Source organism: Leuresthes tenuis, unplaced genomic scaffold (assembly GCF_036924035.1).
Source record: "Leuresthes tenuis unplaced genomic scaffold, fLeuTen1.0.hap1 SCAF_22, whole genome shotgun sequence".
Taxonomy (NCBI): Eukaryota; Metazoa; Chordata; class Actinopteri; order Atheriniformes; family Atherinopsidae; genus Leuresthes; species Leuresthes tenuis.
Genome location: NW_027325376.1, coordinates 4952482 through 4968062, shown reverse-complemented (window position 1 = coordinate 4968062; position 15581 = coordinate 4952482). Strand labels below are relative to the sequence as shown.

The following is a 15581-nucleotide window of genomic DNA, read 5'->3' as shown; positions in this document are numbered from 1 at the left end:
AGAAGACGCAAAGTAAAGCACAATATGTCCAGAGGTGCTTCAGCATGCTGCCACTGAGGCGGCACCATTAAAGGTAAAATAGATTAATGGAATATAAAAGATCTGATGAGCCAGTTTTCACCCATAAATCATTTGAGAAAATAACCTTTAAATGTGTTTTTGCAGTCACTCAGTTAATGGGAAAACAGTGAGCTTGTGCTTGGTGTCTGAATAAATGAAACGAAATTAAATGACATTCAATTACAGATAAAGTTAATATTTTAATATTTTAGTTAATATTTCATCCTCCTTATTTTTAGCTCCTCGATGGGATGAATTGAGAGATGCTGCTGAGTGTTTTGAGGACATCCTGAGAAATGTGACCACTCCTGGGGCATCACAGGTATAGACTTCACATTAAATCTAATAGATCTGTCAGTATAATGAGAGCATCATGCTAACAGGCTTTGTGTTGTCTTTATTCAGCTGTTTCAGGGACAGCTGACACACAAGAGCAAATGCTCTAAATGTGGCACTGTGACGAGCTCTGATGATCCATTTTGGAGTTTACCTCTTGAACTGGTGGGATCCTACAAAGACTACAAAGTGGTAAGAGGTCTGGGTGTGCGCTGCCTTTGGATCAAGTGGATAGAAACCATCTACACAGAGATACACACTGGTCAGACCATATTTACATCAAACTTCACACTTACATGAAGGGGCTGCACGGCGGTGAAGCTGTTAACATCATTGCCTCACCAATTAAAGGGTTAATCCTGGCTGGGGTCTTTCTGTCTGCGTTCTCTCTGGGGCCTCTGACTTCCTCCCACTGTCCAAAAACATGCATGTTAATTGGTGACTTTAAATTGGCCCTTGGAGGGAGAGTGCATGGTTGTTTGTCTCTATGTGGCCCTGTGATGGACGAGCCACCCATCCAGGGTCTACCTGCCTCTCGCCATCGAGGATAGGCTCCAGCACCCCTGCAACTCGCAGAGTTTCAGTGTGTTTTAATCTGAGACTTTAACCTTTAATCTTGGAGCAAATATCAGAGAAAAGTAACTAAATGTGTTTTTCAGGTGGATGGTGTTGCTGAGTACTTCAGTGAGTCACATGTCAGTCGGCCAAACCAGCTGTTCTGTGATCATTGTGCTGCCAAAACTGATGCTACAGTGGTGAGTTCAGACTCATTATATTATTACATATGTTTGTATGAAGGGAACTTGATGATTTCAGAGTGGCAGCATTTAGAGTTCATTAATTTCATGGAAGCAAACAGAAGTTTTGTACCAAGTTTTTGTATCACTACATTACATAGTAAAACTACATCTGACATTTCTATAAACTCTTCTCTGGTGTCCCACAGTAACACATACTCATTCAGACTCTGCAGATGTAAATAGTTGAAATTAGTTTGTTTTCGAGGGTGTCTGGACTGCCTGAACCATATAGAGGACGAGGAGCTTGTTCATCCTCAGAGTTCAGAGCAAAGCTGCTGCTTTTCCACATCGAAAGGAGTCAGCTGAGGTGGTTCATGCATCTGATGAGGATGTCTGCTGGTAGCTTCTCTTTGGAGGTTTTTCAGACATGTCCAACTGGGAGGAGATCTGACAGCAGACCCAGAACATGCTGGAGGGATTAAATATCCCTTTTGGCCTGGGTGTTGCTTAGGGAAGGATGTCAGGGCTTCACTGTTGGATAATAAGAAGGAAATCAAAGGATTAATGGACACTTTGCTTTTACAAGTATGGCTTTAAAAATAGATGTTGTCTACCCATGATCCTCTTGTGATGGTTTTATATCTGCTGTACTTCTTAAATGCTCAAAGTGAATCAGAAATAGATCATTTTTCCATTTTGTGTTTTCATTAGAAATCTGAAGTGAAGCATCATCCAGAAATTTTGATGCTGCAGTTGAAAAGATTTAAGTTCAACGAAACTTCCAGAAGATTTGTGACAATCTCACGTTGTGTGGAGTTTCCCTACATCCTAGAGATACCACATACAGGAGCTGAGGTACTTTACACTGAATATCTTATGAATAATTCATTATTCTTTTATTCCTGTTGCTGATTTCTGTCATTTTCTCTTCACTGGTTATCAGAGTGAGATCTATGAGCTGTATGCATTTGTGAAACATATTGGACTGATATATGGATATCACACTGTAACAATCAAGTCTCAGGATGATGGGAAGTGGAACAACTTCAGCGACTCAGTTGTCACATATGTACGTGTTCAGTTCAACTTGAGAAAATGATCAATGCTTCAGCACAAAAAGACATTTCTTTAAGAAATAAATTACAATTCTATTCATCTACAGGTTTATCATCAACCTTTCGAAGTGGGTATAACTCACAGGTAACTTCTCATCTTTCTCTCCATTCACACATTTGTTGAATATAACAATGAGCTCACCTTATTTTCACTCCCATCAGGTGCCAGTATGCTTATCTGCTGTTCTACAGGAAAGGTAAGATGATAAACCTTAATGACAAGTTAACTGATGAGTTTCTGAGTGACTGCATGACCTGGTCTGAGTGGATCATCTGTGTTTTGGTTGATCTCTCCAGTTGCTGCTGCAGAGACTTCTTCCACTTCTGGAGCCTTCAAGAAAGATACCAGAGACAACAACAAGCAACATGTTCATGATGTAAAAAGAACAGAAAAAAGGGAAGTTGAGGGAGCAGCAGCTGGGAGTCAGTACAAAATGGACAGATTGGAAACTGAAGATAAAAGAAAAGTGGATGTTAGAGGAGATCAAGGTGGAGGAAATAGTTCGGTAAAACAGAGAGACGAGAAGATCATGACAGGTCAAAAGAGAACAGGAGCTGAAATACCAGAGGAAAGTAACCTCAGTAATAATCAGACACTGAGAAGTGGAGCAGAGGGTGAGGGTGCAGCTAAGACTGTGACTCAGGGAAGCAGTGCAAGGTTCACTTCAACCGCCTCCAAAAACATTACCGGATACAGCAATGAGCAACATGATCACAATGTAAAGACAACAGACAGAAATAATGGTGAGAGGGCAGCAGCTGGGAATCAGGACGATGTGGGCAGAGGGAAAACTGAAGGGACAAGAGGGATGAATGTTAGAGAGGCTCAAAACAGAGAGACTCGTGATGAAAAACAGAGAGATGAGGAGAAGATGAAGACAGATCAAAGCACAACTAGAGCTCAAATGCAGAGGAAAAGTGAGCTCAGTAATGATCAGAGAGGGAGCAGTGGAGGAGACGGTGTGGCTGCTTCAGACACTTTGACTCCAAACATCACAGCAGGGTCCTCTTCAGAAGCCTCCAAGTTCAATACCAGAGACAACAATGAGCAACATGTTCATGATGTTAAGGCTGGCAGAGAAACAGCGAAGGGTGAGGAGTCATGAGGAATCCACACATATACATTCATTCTGTCCTGCATCTATTTTGGTTTAATCATCAAACTTATCAGTTTCTAGTAAACATGGAGCAGGTGCTTCCTCCTTGGACTCAAGAAAAACGTCTCAATATGATCACTTCTCTGGTAAGATATACATCCTTTTGGCTCAGTTTGTCATTCATCTTTTAAAAACAGCCCTGCAGCTAACATGCATAACTGACACTTACTTCCATCAAGGCAAAAAGTACCATGGGCTGTACAACCAAGGAGCAACAAGCTACTTGAACAGCGTGCTGCAGGTGCTGTTCATGACCAGAGACTTCAGAGAAGCTGTGGAAAGGTTTGTTGTAAAACTCAGACTCAGTAAAATGTTTCATTGAACCAAACAGAGATAACTGTTCACTTCTGTGTTTCTCATCTCTGATTGTATTTAATTTCCATAGCAACCGCTGTGACGATCGGTCTCTTGATAAACATCTTAAAACTCTCTTTGAGGACTTGAAGAATCATCCAGTTGAAACTAAAAACATCACAAAGAAGCTGGGCATCACCAGAGGTACAAGACATTCCCTACACTCTGAAGGACAGAGAAAATGGAAAAATACTTGATAAAATAACCTTTAAATGTGTTTTTGCAGTCACTCAGTTAATGGGAAAACAGTGAGAAATTAAAAGATTCAAGGATATTAAACTACAGATAAAGTTAATATTTCATCCTCCTCATTTTTATCCCATCAAGTGGATGAACAAAGAGATGCTGCTGAGTGTTTTGAGAACATCCTGAGAAATGTGACCACTCCTGAGGCATCACAGGTATAGACTTCACATTAAATCTAACAGATCTGTCAGTATAATGAGAGCATCATGCTAACAGGCTTTGTTTTGTCTTTATTCAGCTGTTTCAGGGACAGCTGACACACAAGAGCAAATGCTCTGCATGTGGCACTGAGACGAGCTCTGATGATCCATTTTGGAGTTTACCTCTTGAACTGGTGGGATCCTACGGAGACTACAAAGTGGTAAGATACCTGACATTACATTCATTTAGGAGGTGCTTTAATCCAGAGAGACTTCTAAGTCAGGAATATATTTGGGGTCAAAGCTGGATCCGTCTTTTACATAAAGGACACTTCAACACTTCAACATCAGAGAAGTTAGGCATTGATCTTCAGATTGAAGGTCCACTCTACCTCTGGGATATACAGCTGCTCCTCTCCAGTCTGCCCCCCCCCCCCCCCCCCCCATCCATCCATTTTCTATACCTGCTGCATCCTCCTCAGTTCATGGGACGGCTGGAGCGTATCCCAGCTGTTACAGGGTGAGAGTGGGGCTTCACCCAGGGCAGGTTATCAGTCCATCACAACTCCGCAGTCCATCATCTTCACTAAATTAGATCATTGACAGGATATACTGATGAGAATAAACATAACATGCATTGCTCGATGAGGTCAGCATATCTAGACAACTGTTGGTTCAGTCACAGTTACATAAAACATCACTGACATTAGTTCCTGAAATCTATCAAACCTGATTTTTTTTAATCTTCTTACAAATTTCAGGGAAAAGTAACTGAATGTATTTTTCAGGTGGATGGTGTTGCTGATTTCTTCAGAGAGGCTGATGTCAGTGGGCCAAACCAGCTGTTCTGTGATAGCTGTGATGCCAAAGCTGATGCTATACTGGTAATTTGATGATTTTACTGAAATGTAAACACAGAAGTTGAGTCTATTCCAGAATTGAGATTGTGTCACATTATATTATTGTATAACTGTCTCTGTTATGTTGCAGAAAACTAAATGTGACATTTCTTCAAACTCTTCTCTGTTGTCCCACAGTAACATTTGCACTGATCATTGTGACGAGACTGGCCAGCTGCTGCTTTCTGCTTCTGTTCTGAAATAGTGGCACTAAAACATGCTGATATCATCACTTTGTGTTCACATGTCATTAATAAACTGTGTTGCTCAGTTTTTGTTTAGAAACAGAAGTTGATGAAAGGGACACATTTTTTTTCACCAGAAGCTTTCTATTTATTAAATGGCTGACAGCTAATGATAATTACATCATTATTATTTGCTTTATTTTTATATTTGTTTGCATTCAGTTAATGAACAGCTCAGCAACAATCACTACAACAGGAGTGTGATCACTTTCCTTTTTGTTAAAGATATTCTGTCCCTTTTTACCAGTTTGTTTGCTTCCTGTCTTTGTTTCATCAGTTCATTTCCTTTGATCATTTTAAAGTTTAAACCTTTTTCCACTGTTCAGTCTGTTGTGGTCTGCACCAATCCCTGCACTTGACTCCATTCTGTCAATCAAAGTTTTGGATTTTAACCTGTTGTTAATATTAAGATGTGTTTGTTATTTTAGATGGCCAGAAATGATTCAACCCCCACGGCATACATAACCCTGCATATAGTTTAATGTCCTCTGTACTTATTACTCGCCTGAAGAGTACTACAAACTGTCATGTTTTAATTCACAGTGTTTGTGTTTCCATTAGAAATCTGAAATAACGCATCATCCAGAGGTTTTGATGCTGATGTTGAAGAGATTCAAGTTCGACTACAGATACATGAATTATGTGAAAATGAATCAAATTGTGGTGACTCCCTACAAACTGCAGATACCACCAAGTGGAGCTCAGGTACCCTACAGTGAATATGTTTTTTAAAATGTTCTATCGTCTTATTTCTGTTGCTGATTTCTGTCATTTTCTCTCTTCACTGGTTATCAGAGTCAGATCTATGAGCTGTATGCATTTGTGGAACATGTTGGTGAACTGAAATATGGAAATTACACTGTAACAATCAGGTCCCAGGATGATGGGAAGTGGTACCACTTCAATGACAGTGAAGTCAGATTGGTATGTTATTATTAATGTTATTATTAATGTTATTATTTGAACGAAGTCAATGTTTCATCACAAAGAAAAAAATCATCATTAAACACTTTGCTGTTCTTGTACAGCTTAGTTTCCAACCATTCCTAGTGGATATCACTGAGAGGTAACTTCTCATCTTTCTCTCCATTCACACATTTGATGAATATAACAATGAGCTCACCTTATTTTCACTCCCATCAGGTCCTGGGATGCTTATCTGCTGTTCTACAGGAAAGGTAAGATGATAAACCTTAATGACAAGTTAACTGATGAGTTTCTGAGTGACTGTATGACCTGGTCTGAGTGGATCATCTGTGTTTTGGTTGATCTCTCCAGTTGCTGCTGCAGATACTTCTTCCACTTCTGGAGCCTTCAAGAAAGATACCAGAGACAACAACAAGCAACATGTTCATGATGTAAAAAGAACAGAAAAAAGGGAAGTTGAGGGAGCAGCAGCAGGGAGTCAGTACAAAATGGACAGAAGGGAAAGTGAAGAGAAAAGAAGAGTGGATGTTAGAGGAGATCAAGGTGGAGGAAATAGTTCGGTAAAACAGAGAGATGAGAAGATCATGACAGGTCAAAAGAGAACAGGAGCTGAAATACCAGAGGAAAGTAACCTCAGTAATAATCAGACACTGAGAAGTGGAGGAGAGGGTGAGGGTGCAGCTAAGACTGTGACTCAGGGAAGCAGTGCAAGGTTCACTTCAACCGCCTCCAAAAACATTACCGGACACAGCAATGAGCAACATGATCACAATGTAAAGACAACAGACAGAAATAATGGTGAGAGGGCAGCAGCTGGGAATCAGGACGATGTGGGCAGAGGGAAAACTGAAGGGACAAGAGGGATGAATGTTAGAGAGGCTCAAAACAGAGAGACTCGTGATGAAAAACAGAGAGATGAGGAGAAGATGAAGACAGATCAAAGCACAACTAGAGCTCAAATGCAGAGGAAAAGTGAGCTCAGTAATGATCAGAGAGGGAGCAGTGGAGGAGACGGTGTGGCTGCTTCAGACACTTTGACTCCAAACATCACAGCAGGGTCCTCTTCAGAAGCCTCCAAGTTCAATACCAGAGACAACAATGAGCAACATGTTCATGATGTTAAGGCTGGCAGAGAAACAGCGAAGGGTGAGGAGTCATGAGGAATCCACACATATACATTCATTCTGTCCTGCATCTATTTTTCTTTAATCATCAAACTTATCAGTTTCTAGTAAACATGGAGCAGGTGCTTCCTCCTTGGACTCAAGAAAAACGTCTCAATATGATCAATACTCTGGTAAGATATACATCCTTTTGGCTCAGTTTGTCATTCATCTTTTAAAAACAGCCCTGCAGCTAACATGCATAACTGACACTTACTTCCATCAAGGCAAAAAGTACCATGGGCTGTACAACCAAGGAGCAACAAGCTACTTGAACAGCGTGCTGCAGGTGCTGTTCATGACCAGAGACTTCAGAGAAGCTGTGGAAAGGTTTGTTGTAAAACTCAGGCTCAGTAAAATGTTTCATTGAACCAAACAGAGATAACTGTTCACTTCTGTGTTTCTCATCTCTGATTGTATTTCATTTCCATAGCAACCGCTGTGACGATCAGTCTCTTGATAAACATCTTAAAACTCTCTTTGAGGACTTGAAGAATCATCCAGTTGAAACTAAAAACATCACAAAGAAGCTGGGCATCACCAGAGGTACAAGACATTCCCTACACTCTGAAGGGCCGATGATCATTTCCTCAGTTTTGGGCTGAAAGAGACTTTATTTGTCAGGATAAATAAATATCTTCAAAATCACAAATCATCTCTAGCACCAACATGCAGACATTAACAAAGAGTCTAATTTAACTTTTTACCATCACTCAGAGTTGATGGAAAAATACTTAAAGCTATTCATATCAAATGTAGAAAAAGATGTGAAATTTCCTTTAAATTACAGTGAGTTGTGCTACTTGTCTGGATAAATGAAAACCATCTTTAAGGATATTAAACTACAGATAAAGTTAATATTTCATCCTCCTCATTTTTATCCCATCAAGTGGATGAACAAAGAGATGCTGCTGAGTGTTTTGAGAACATCCTGAGAAATGTGACCACTCCTGAGGCATCACAGGTATAGACTTCACATTAAATCTAACAGATCTGTCAGTATAATGAGAGCATCATGCTAACAGGCTTTGTGTTGTCTTTATTCAGCTGTTTCAGGGACAGCTGACACACAAGAGAAAATGTTTCACATGTGGCACTGAGACGAGCTCTGATGATCCATTTTGGAGTTTACCTCTTGAACTGGTGGGATCCTACAAAGACTACAAAGTGGTAAGATACCTGACATTACATTCATTTAGGAGGTGCTTTTATCCAGAGAGACTTCTAAGTCAGGAATATATTTGGGGTCAAAGCTGGATCCGTCTTTTACATAAAGGACACTTCAACACTTCAACATCAGAGAAGTTAGGCATTGATCTTCAGATTGAAGGTCCACTCTACCTCTGGGATATACAGCTGCTCCTCTCCAGTCTGCCCCCCCCCCCCCCCATCCATCCATTTTCTATACCTGCTGCATCCTCCTCAGTTCATGGGACGGCTGGAGCGTATCCCAGCTGTTACAGGGTGAGAGTGGGGCTTCACCCAGGGCAGGTTATCAGTCCATCACAACTCCGCAGTCCATCATCTTCACTAAATTAGATCATTGACAGGATATACTGATGAGAATAAACATAACATGCATTGCTCGATGAGGTCAGCATATCTAGACAACTGTTGGTTCAGTCACAGTTACATAAAACATCACTGACATTAGTTCCTGAAATCTATCAAACCTGATTTTTTTTAATCTTCTTACAAATTTCAGGGAAAAGTAACTGAATGTATTTTTCAGGTGGATGGTGTTGCTGATTTCTTCAGAGAGGCTGATGTCAGTGGGCCAAACCAGCTGTTCTGTGATAGCTGTGATGCCAAAGCTGATGCTATACTGGTAATTTGATGATTTTACTGAAATGTAAACACAGAAGTTGAGTCTATTCCAGAATTGAGATTGTGTCACATTATATTATTGTATAACTGTCTCTGTTATGTTGCAGAAAACTAAATGTGACATTTCTTCAAACTCTTCTCTGTTGTCCCACAGTAACATTTGCACTGATCATTGTGACGAGACTGGCCAGCTGCTGCTTTCTGCTTCTGTTCTGAAATAGTGGCACTAAAACATGCTGATATCATCACTTTGTGTTCACATGTCATTAATAAACTGTGTTGCTCAGTTTTTGTTTAGAAACAGAAGTTGATGAAAGGGACACATTTTTTTTCACCAGAAGCTTTCTATTTATTAAATGGCTGACAGCTAATGATAATTACATCATTATTATTTGCTTTATTTTTATATTTGTTTGCATTCAGTTAATGAACAGCTCAGCAACAATCACTACAACAGGAGTGTGATCACTTTCCTTTTTGTTAAAGATATTCTGTCCCTTTTTACCAGTTTGTTTGCTTCCTGTCTTTGTTTCATCAGTTCATTTCCTTTGATCATTTTAAAGTTTAAACCTTTTTCCACTGTTCAGTCTGTTGTGGTCTGCACCAATCCCTGCACTTGACTCCATTCTGTCAATCAAAGTTTTGGATTTTAACCTGTTGTTAATATTAAGATGTGTTTGTTATTTTAGATGGCCAGAAATGATTCAACCCCCACGGCATACATAACCCTGCATATAGTTTAATGTCCTCTGTACTTATTACTCGCCTGAAGAGTACTACAAACTGTCATGTTTTAATTCACAGTGTTTGTGTTTCCATTAGAAATCTGAAATAACGCATCATCCAGAGGTTTTGATGCTGATGTTGAAGAGATTCAAGTTCGACTACAGATACATGAATTATGTGAAAATGAATCAAATTGTGGTGACTCCCTACAAACTGCAGATACCACCAAGTGGAGCTCAGGTACCCTACAGTGAATATGTTTTTTAAAATGTTCTATCGTCTTATTTCTGTTGCTGATTTCTGTCATTTTCTCTCTTCACTGGTTATCAGAGTCAGATCTATGAGCTGTATGCATTTGTGGAACATGTTGGTGAACTGAAATATGGAAATTACACTGTAACAATCAGGTCCCAGGATGATGGGAAGTGGTACCACTTCAATGACAGTGAAGTCAGATTGGTATGTTATTATTAATGTTATTATTAATGTTATTATTTGAACGAAGTCAATGTTTCATCACAAAGAAAAAAATCATCATTAAACACTTTGCTGTTCTTGTACAGCTTAGTTTCCAACCATTCCTAGTGGATATCACTGAGAGGTAACTTCTCATCTTTCTCTCCATTCACACATTTGATGAATATAACAATGAGCTCACCTTATTTTCACTCCCATCAGGTCCTGGGATGCTTATCTGCTGTTCTACAGGAAAGGTAAGATGATAAACCTTAATGACAAGTTAACTGATGAGTTTCTGAGTGACTGTATGACCTGGTCTGAGTGGATCATCTGTGTTTTGGTTGATCTCTCCAGCTGCTGCTGCAGAGACTTCTTCCACTTCTGGAGCCTTCAAGAAAGATACCAGAGACAACAACAAGCAACATGTTCATGATGTAAAAAGAACAGAAAAAAGGGAAGTTGAGGGAGCAGCAGCATGAAGTCAGTACACTGTGAACAAATGGGCAACTAAAAAGAAAATAAGGAAAAAAAAGAGAAAAGAAACTTGAATGTTTAGATTTCCATGTTCTTTAGATTTGGACTGTATTTGTCTGAGACCTTTTAACATCATTGGCAGTGAGGTAAATGTGTTTAGTAGTGATTTTAGGTTCATGTGTTTAGTTTCTATGATTGCATTGTGATCTTTTTCAGTCTGGTTGAACTTTTTTCTATAATTATACTGTCCATCACTTCCTGTTTACCAAAGAATTCAAGTTTCAGGGTTAAAATGCTGAAAAAGTTAGATGATTTTAAGTTTTACATATGAAATGTACATAAGAGAAATGATGATTCATTCATTTGAGAATAGTCTTCCTGTATTGGATCATTTGAAGTTGTAATTAGAGTCTGTGCAGAAATTGAATTTCACATGCATACTTTCGATGTTTTTTATGTTTGTATTTGAAAAAACAAAGACTTTCTGTCCACTGTAGTGTCTGAAACTTAATTAGACTCATCTGAATTTACTGAACAGAGGTTCGGAAGTGCATCAGGTTCAGTGTGTACAGATAGGAGATGAACAATGGTCACACATAAACATTTGGAGCATAAGATATTTATCTTAGTTAAGTGCCTCCAGGACAGGGTCACAAGATATTTTATATACTGACTTTTGTGCCTGTTGAGTTACCAAATGTGGGAAGGTTTTACCCTACATGAGGGGAGAAGCTCCCACAGCGCGGGAGAGATTGCAGTGGACTTTTGGGCTTTGAAGATCTCTAATTAGACATATAGGCTGCTTTTGAATATTAACTCACCTAAATCTCTGCCTTTTTATGAAAGGTTCAAATTCTGTTTCAAGTTCAAATTCAAGTTCAGGGCAGGCAACATGATGTGGGTAAAGGGTTGAAGAAACAAAGCCACAGTCGACCTGACACACAGCGTTCATTCCTGGTCTGAATTATTATCATTCTGTTTTTATTTTAAGTCCAAAACAAACTTGAATTGTGACCTTCACCTAGTTTGTGAAACTGTTCCTACCATCAAACATGGTCGTCCGCTTTGGTTCCCCCTGACACTGAATCAGAAACAGTCGTCACAGCTCAGAGGCAGAATGAGAAGAAGAAAACTTTGGCCATAATAACACTTGATTATTGTGCTGATTTCTGTTTTTCACACATACCCCCGCAGACAAGTTGGCATGTTGTAATCAGACCAGTGATGTCATTTTTAAAGTTTCCTGCCCCCACTGATTAATATTGAATAAGATTCATAAAATGATTGAATGCCGTTGAATTACTGTCGAATCACTTGTTTGTATTATGAACTAAATAAATTGATTTTGATGAGCAGTTGTTCTTTCATGATCCAGTATTTTACTACAATAATTATGAAACTGTAAACCAGAAACCTTCCATAAACCTGTGTCTACGTATTTGTTTTGAAATACACTGATTTTAAGAAGGTTATTTAGTTTAATTAAAGAAGAGTTAACATTGACATAAATGTAAAAGTATATATGTGATGCATCATTTAAAGAGAATATTTCTGAGTAACTTTTCTGACACAAGACATCGGCTCATATTATGAATGATGTCTTAATTTTCTTGTACAGTTTATATGAAGTAACACAATTAGCATTATGCTTCAGGAGAGCTCTGCTGGCTCAAACACTGAAGCTTTCAGTCTTTCATTGAGGCCTGTTTGGAGATGTGATGTTTGAAGTTGTTCACAGATCTGAAAACATTATGAATTGGAATTCAGGAGCTACATCTCAAACCATTTTCTAAAGTTCAGCCTTCTTTCCTCACTTGTCACAAGAACAGTTTGTGCACAGTTGATTGGGTTTGATTATTTACAGATGCTAAAAATCCCCCATGTGTCACCTTTAAGGTTAAAGTACTGACAGCTGGTTGTTAAAACATGAATTATCAAATTACTCTGCCTTCTCCGTGATACTCTTCATTGTTGTTTTAGTGAATTAAACCCAAGTAAAGCAGAATATTTATATTTAACAAAATAAATCCTTCTGACCCGTCATAAGAAAAAGTTTAAGATGTATTAATGACTACAGCAGACCAAGCCCTGAAAAAATGAAAGCAAAGCCTTGATTTTATTGTCTGAGCTGAGTCACATGCACAGTGTACTGATAGCTGAGTTTTATTTCCAATATTTGTTACACATTTACAGGAATTCACAAGGCTGCAGCACAGATGGGTGTGCCTGTTTCCAACAAACTTTCTGTTTTGACCGTGGACTCAGAAAAGCTTTATGTGTGAACTTGCTGTATTCATTTGTATTTTTGGATTAAAAAACTTGCTCCATAACACTCATCTGGCTTCCATAATTGAATATAATATGACCTGTTTCATAAACACTGTAAATAGTTCCATTGTAGCACAAGATTTATTCCCACACACTAAGGTGTGTGCCACTTTAAGTTTGACAGTTTCTGAGCAAAAGTAAGATGAAGTAATATAATTTCGTTCACGAAAAGCAAAACATGTCTTTATGTGCAGTAATTATAAATATATGGCTCGCACATTATGCTCTTGTTTCCGACAGACTTTGAATGCAGCATAACAGCGGCTGTGACATGAAATGAAAAAGAAAGTATCCCGAAGTGTTTAGAGGCTGCATACGTGTGCGGGCAGTTGTTCACTTAGTCTATAGCTGACACTTTCATTTGAAGGTAAGGTCACACAGATGTCCTCATTCTGTCCTGCAGCTCTGTTTGTCTCATGATCCAACAAATCATTTCGTAGAATGCGGCTGAAGATTTCAACTTGAACGGAATCAAACTGTATCAATCTCCAGGTAAGATATAAGTGCTGTTAGCTCAGTTTATCAATCCCAGAATCTTTTTTAAAGACAATCCTTTAATTGACATGAATAATTGATGATTGCCTCCTTCAAGCCATCATGTACCATGGGTCATACACTCAAAGAGCAACGACACATTTAAACTGCGTGCTGCAGGTTTTATTCCGGACCGAAGACTTTAGAGAAGCTGTGGAAAGGTTTGTTGTAAAGCTTTCACATTATAATGTTCTGTCACATCAAATAGAGATCATTGTGAGCTTCTGTGTTCTCATGCCAGGCTGTATTTACTTTTACAGGCACAGCTGTGGTGATCAGTCCTTTGATAATCATCTCAAGACCTTCTTTGACAACTTGAAGAGAGACAAATTTGAGACCTGTGAAATCATAAAGAAGCTCGGCATCAAATCAGGTACAATAAACACTATAAAAAGGGCACTAATGTATACTTATGACTCATGAGGATTTAATGCATGAATTCCTGAAGGATAAAAATGTAAATTCTTGTTGCTCCCCATGAACTGATGCTTATCTCACTGTAGCTTTTGTATATAAATGTACATATATAAATAGGGGTGAAAACACAGTTATCTCCTCATTCATCCACCTCCACCTCAGGAGCCTGGGTAGGATAAGAGCAGAGGAGAACATGAGAAAAACATGTCATCACCTGGTAATCTCAGGCTCATGTTAACGTTACAGCTTCACTAATGACAGATATGAAAACAGTGTCATAATGTTAACGTTCACTGACTTTTATAACATTACGTTAGGTCTTCAATTCAGAAAAACAATCATACTTACTTTAATGTTACATCACTTCAAACACACTCACAGCCAAGTCTACTGCCAGTTCACACAAAATGAATAAGTTAAAACACAACATAGCATTTATCACGGCCGCTGCTCTCCTTTTCTTTCCTTTTTGCCGCCTCTGATTGTTGTTGTTGACGCTGCTGCGTCTGTAAGTCACACAATGTTTTGTGTGGGTGTTCTCAGCTCTTTCAAATTAATACTAGTGCTCTACATTGGCAACAGACAAATCGAAGCATGTATTTTGCTTCAAATAATCTTAAGTGACCTGCATACTGTTATTTTCTCTTGACACGGGTGCAATCGGGAGCCAGCTCTAACGAGCGAGAGTCTCTGAAGGACTGAGAACAAGTTAGCTCGGGACAACTTCGTTGGCATCGGTATCTGTGACGGCAGAGCATACAGCCAAATTCTCCATAATCTGCTCAAGTCTGTCACGGGAATCCGATTGAGAAAATGTATTTAACTACCCATGGGAAGCTAATTCTGACAAGGATTGTGCGATAGTATCCGGGAGCGCCATGATGAGTGCAGGTGAGCTCAACCAACCCAGAAGAAGAACGGCCACTGACGTCACTCTCCTGCGCCGCTTGGGATTGCGCATCATAGACGTTGCATTTAAATATGGAACATTTTTTGCGGGGCATTAAAACGAAAATGCAATTTTAGCAGTTTTGAAGAAGGAAATGAAAATGCTGTTTGGATGATCTATTATTAATTTTATTTACAAGTCAAATAATGCCGCTATGAGTTTGAAATGAATTTAATCTGAGTACAGAGGTGTTAAAGAGCCTTTCCTGCAGCCATGTCTCAGTGGAAAAATAATCTTGCCTCCCTGATATTCCTGCTGCGTCCATATCAGGGGTTCAGGCTTGTCCATTTTATCTACCAGTGATCTCACACTTCCCATGATGATGACAGGAAGAAATTATTAAACCTCCTTTAATTTTTCTCTCCATTTTGTTTCTGGTTTTGTCCCAAGACACCTAATCTCTATTTATCTTGACTTTGAGGTCTTGTTTCCATATAGCAAAATTGGTCTGGCCCAGTTCTGGCCCATATACCACAAAGAATGAT

General features: G+C 39.1%; 1 protein-coding gene and 1 long non-coding RNA gene across 2 annotated transcripts in view; both read left to right on the top strand.

The window, feature by feature from the left end:
• Positions 1-11118, top strand: part of LOC140282369 (uncharacterized) — a 45047-nt gene extending 33929 nt beyond the window's left edge. Inside the window, exons 54-76 of the mRNA XM_072376947.1 lie at positions 2549-3343; positions 3423-3494; positions 3588-3690; positions 3794-3906; positions 4090-4163; positions 4247-4369; positions 4937-5032; positions 5854-5997; positions 6088-6216; positions 6321-6358; positions 6436-6470; positions 6571-7365; positions 7445-7516; positions 7610-7712; positions 7816-7928; positions 8273-8346; positions 8430-8552; positions 9115-9210; positions 10032-10175; positions 10266-10394; positions 10499-10536; positions 10614-10648; positions 10749-11118. Coding sequence (XP_072233048.1) covers positions 2549-3343; positions 3423-3494; positions 3588-3690; positions 3794-3906; positions 4090-4163; positions 4247-4369; positions 4937-5032; positions 5854-5997; positions 6088-6216; positions 6321-6358; positions 6436-6470; positions 6571-7365; positions 7445-7516; positions 7610-7712; positions 7816-7928; positions 8273-8346; positions 8430-8552; positions 9115-9210; positions 10032-10175; positions 10266-10394; positions 10499-10536; positions 10614-10648; positions 10749-10873 — 3569 coding nt within the window. The 3' untranslated portion in view covers positions 10874-11118. The remainder of the gene's footprint in view (positions 1-2548; positions 3344-3422; positions 3495-3587; positions 3691-3793; positions 3907-4089; positions 4164-4246; positions 4370-4936; positions 5033-5853; positions 5998-6087; positions 6217-6320; positions 6359-6435; positions 6471-6570; positions 7366-7444; positions 7517-7609; positions 7713-7815; positions 7929-8272; positions 8347-8429; positions 8553-9114; positions 9211-10031; positions 10176-10265; positions 10395-10498; positions 10537-10613; positions 10649-10748) is intronic.
• A 2392-nt stretch (positions 11119-13510) lies between these two features.
• On the top strand, positions 13511-14056 carry LOC140282162 (uncharacterized). The gene is made up of 3 exons (XR_011909816.1): positions 13511-13688; positions 13789-13891; positions 13991-14056. It is a non-coding gene; the product is annotated as an uncharacterized lncRNA (long non-coding RNA).
• The last annotated feature ends 1525 nt before the right edge of the window (positions 14057-15581 follow it).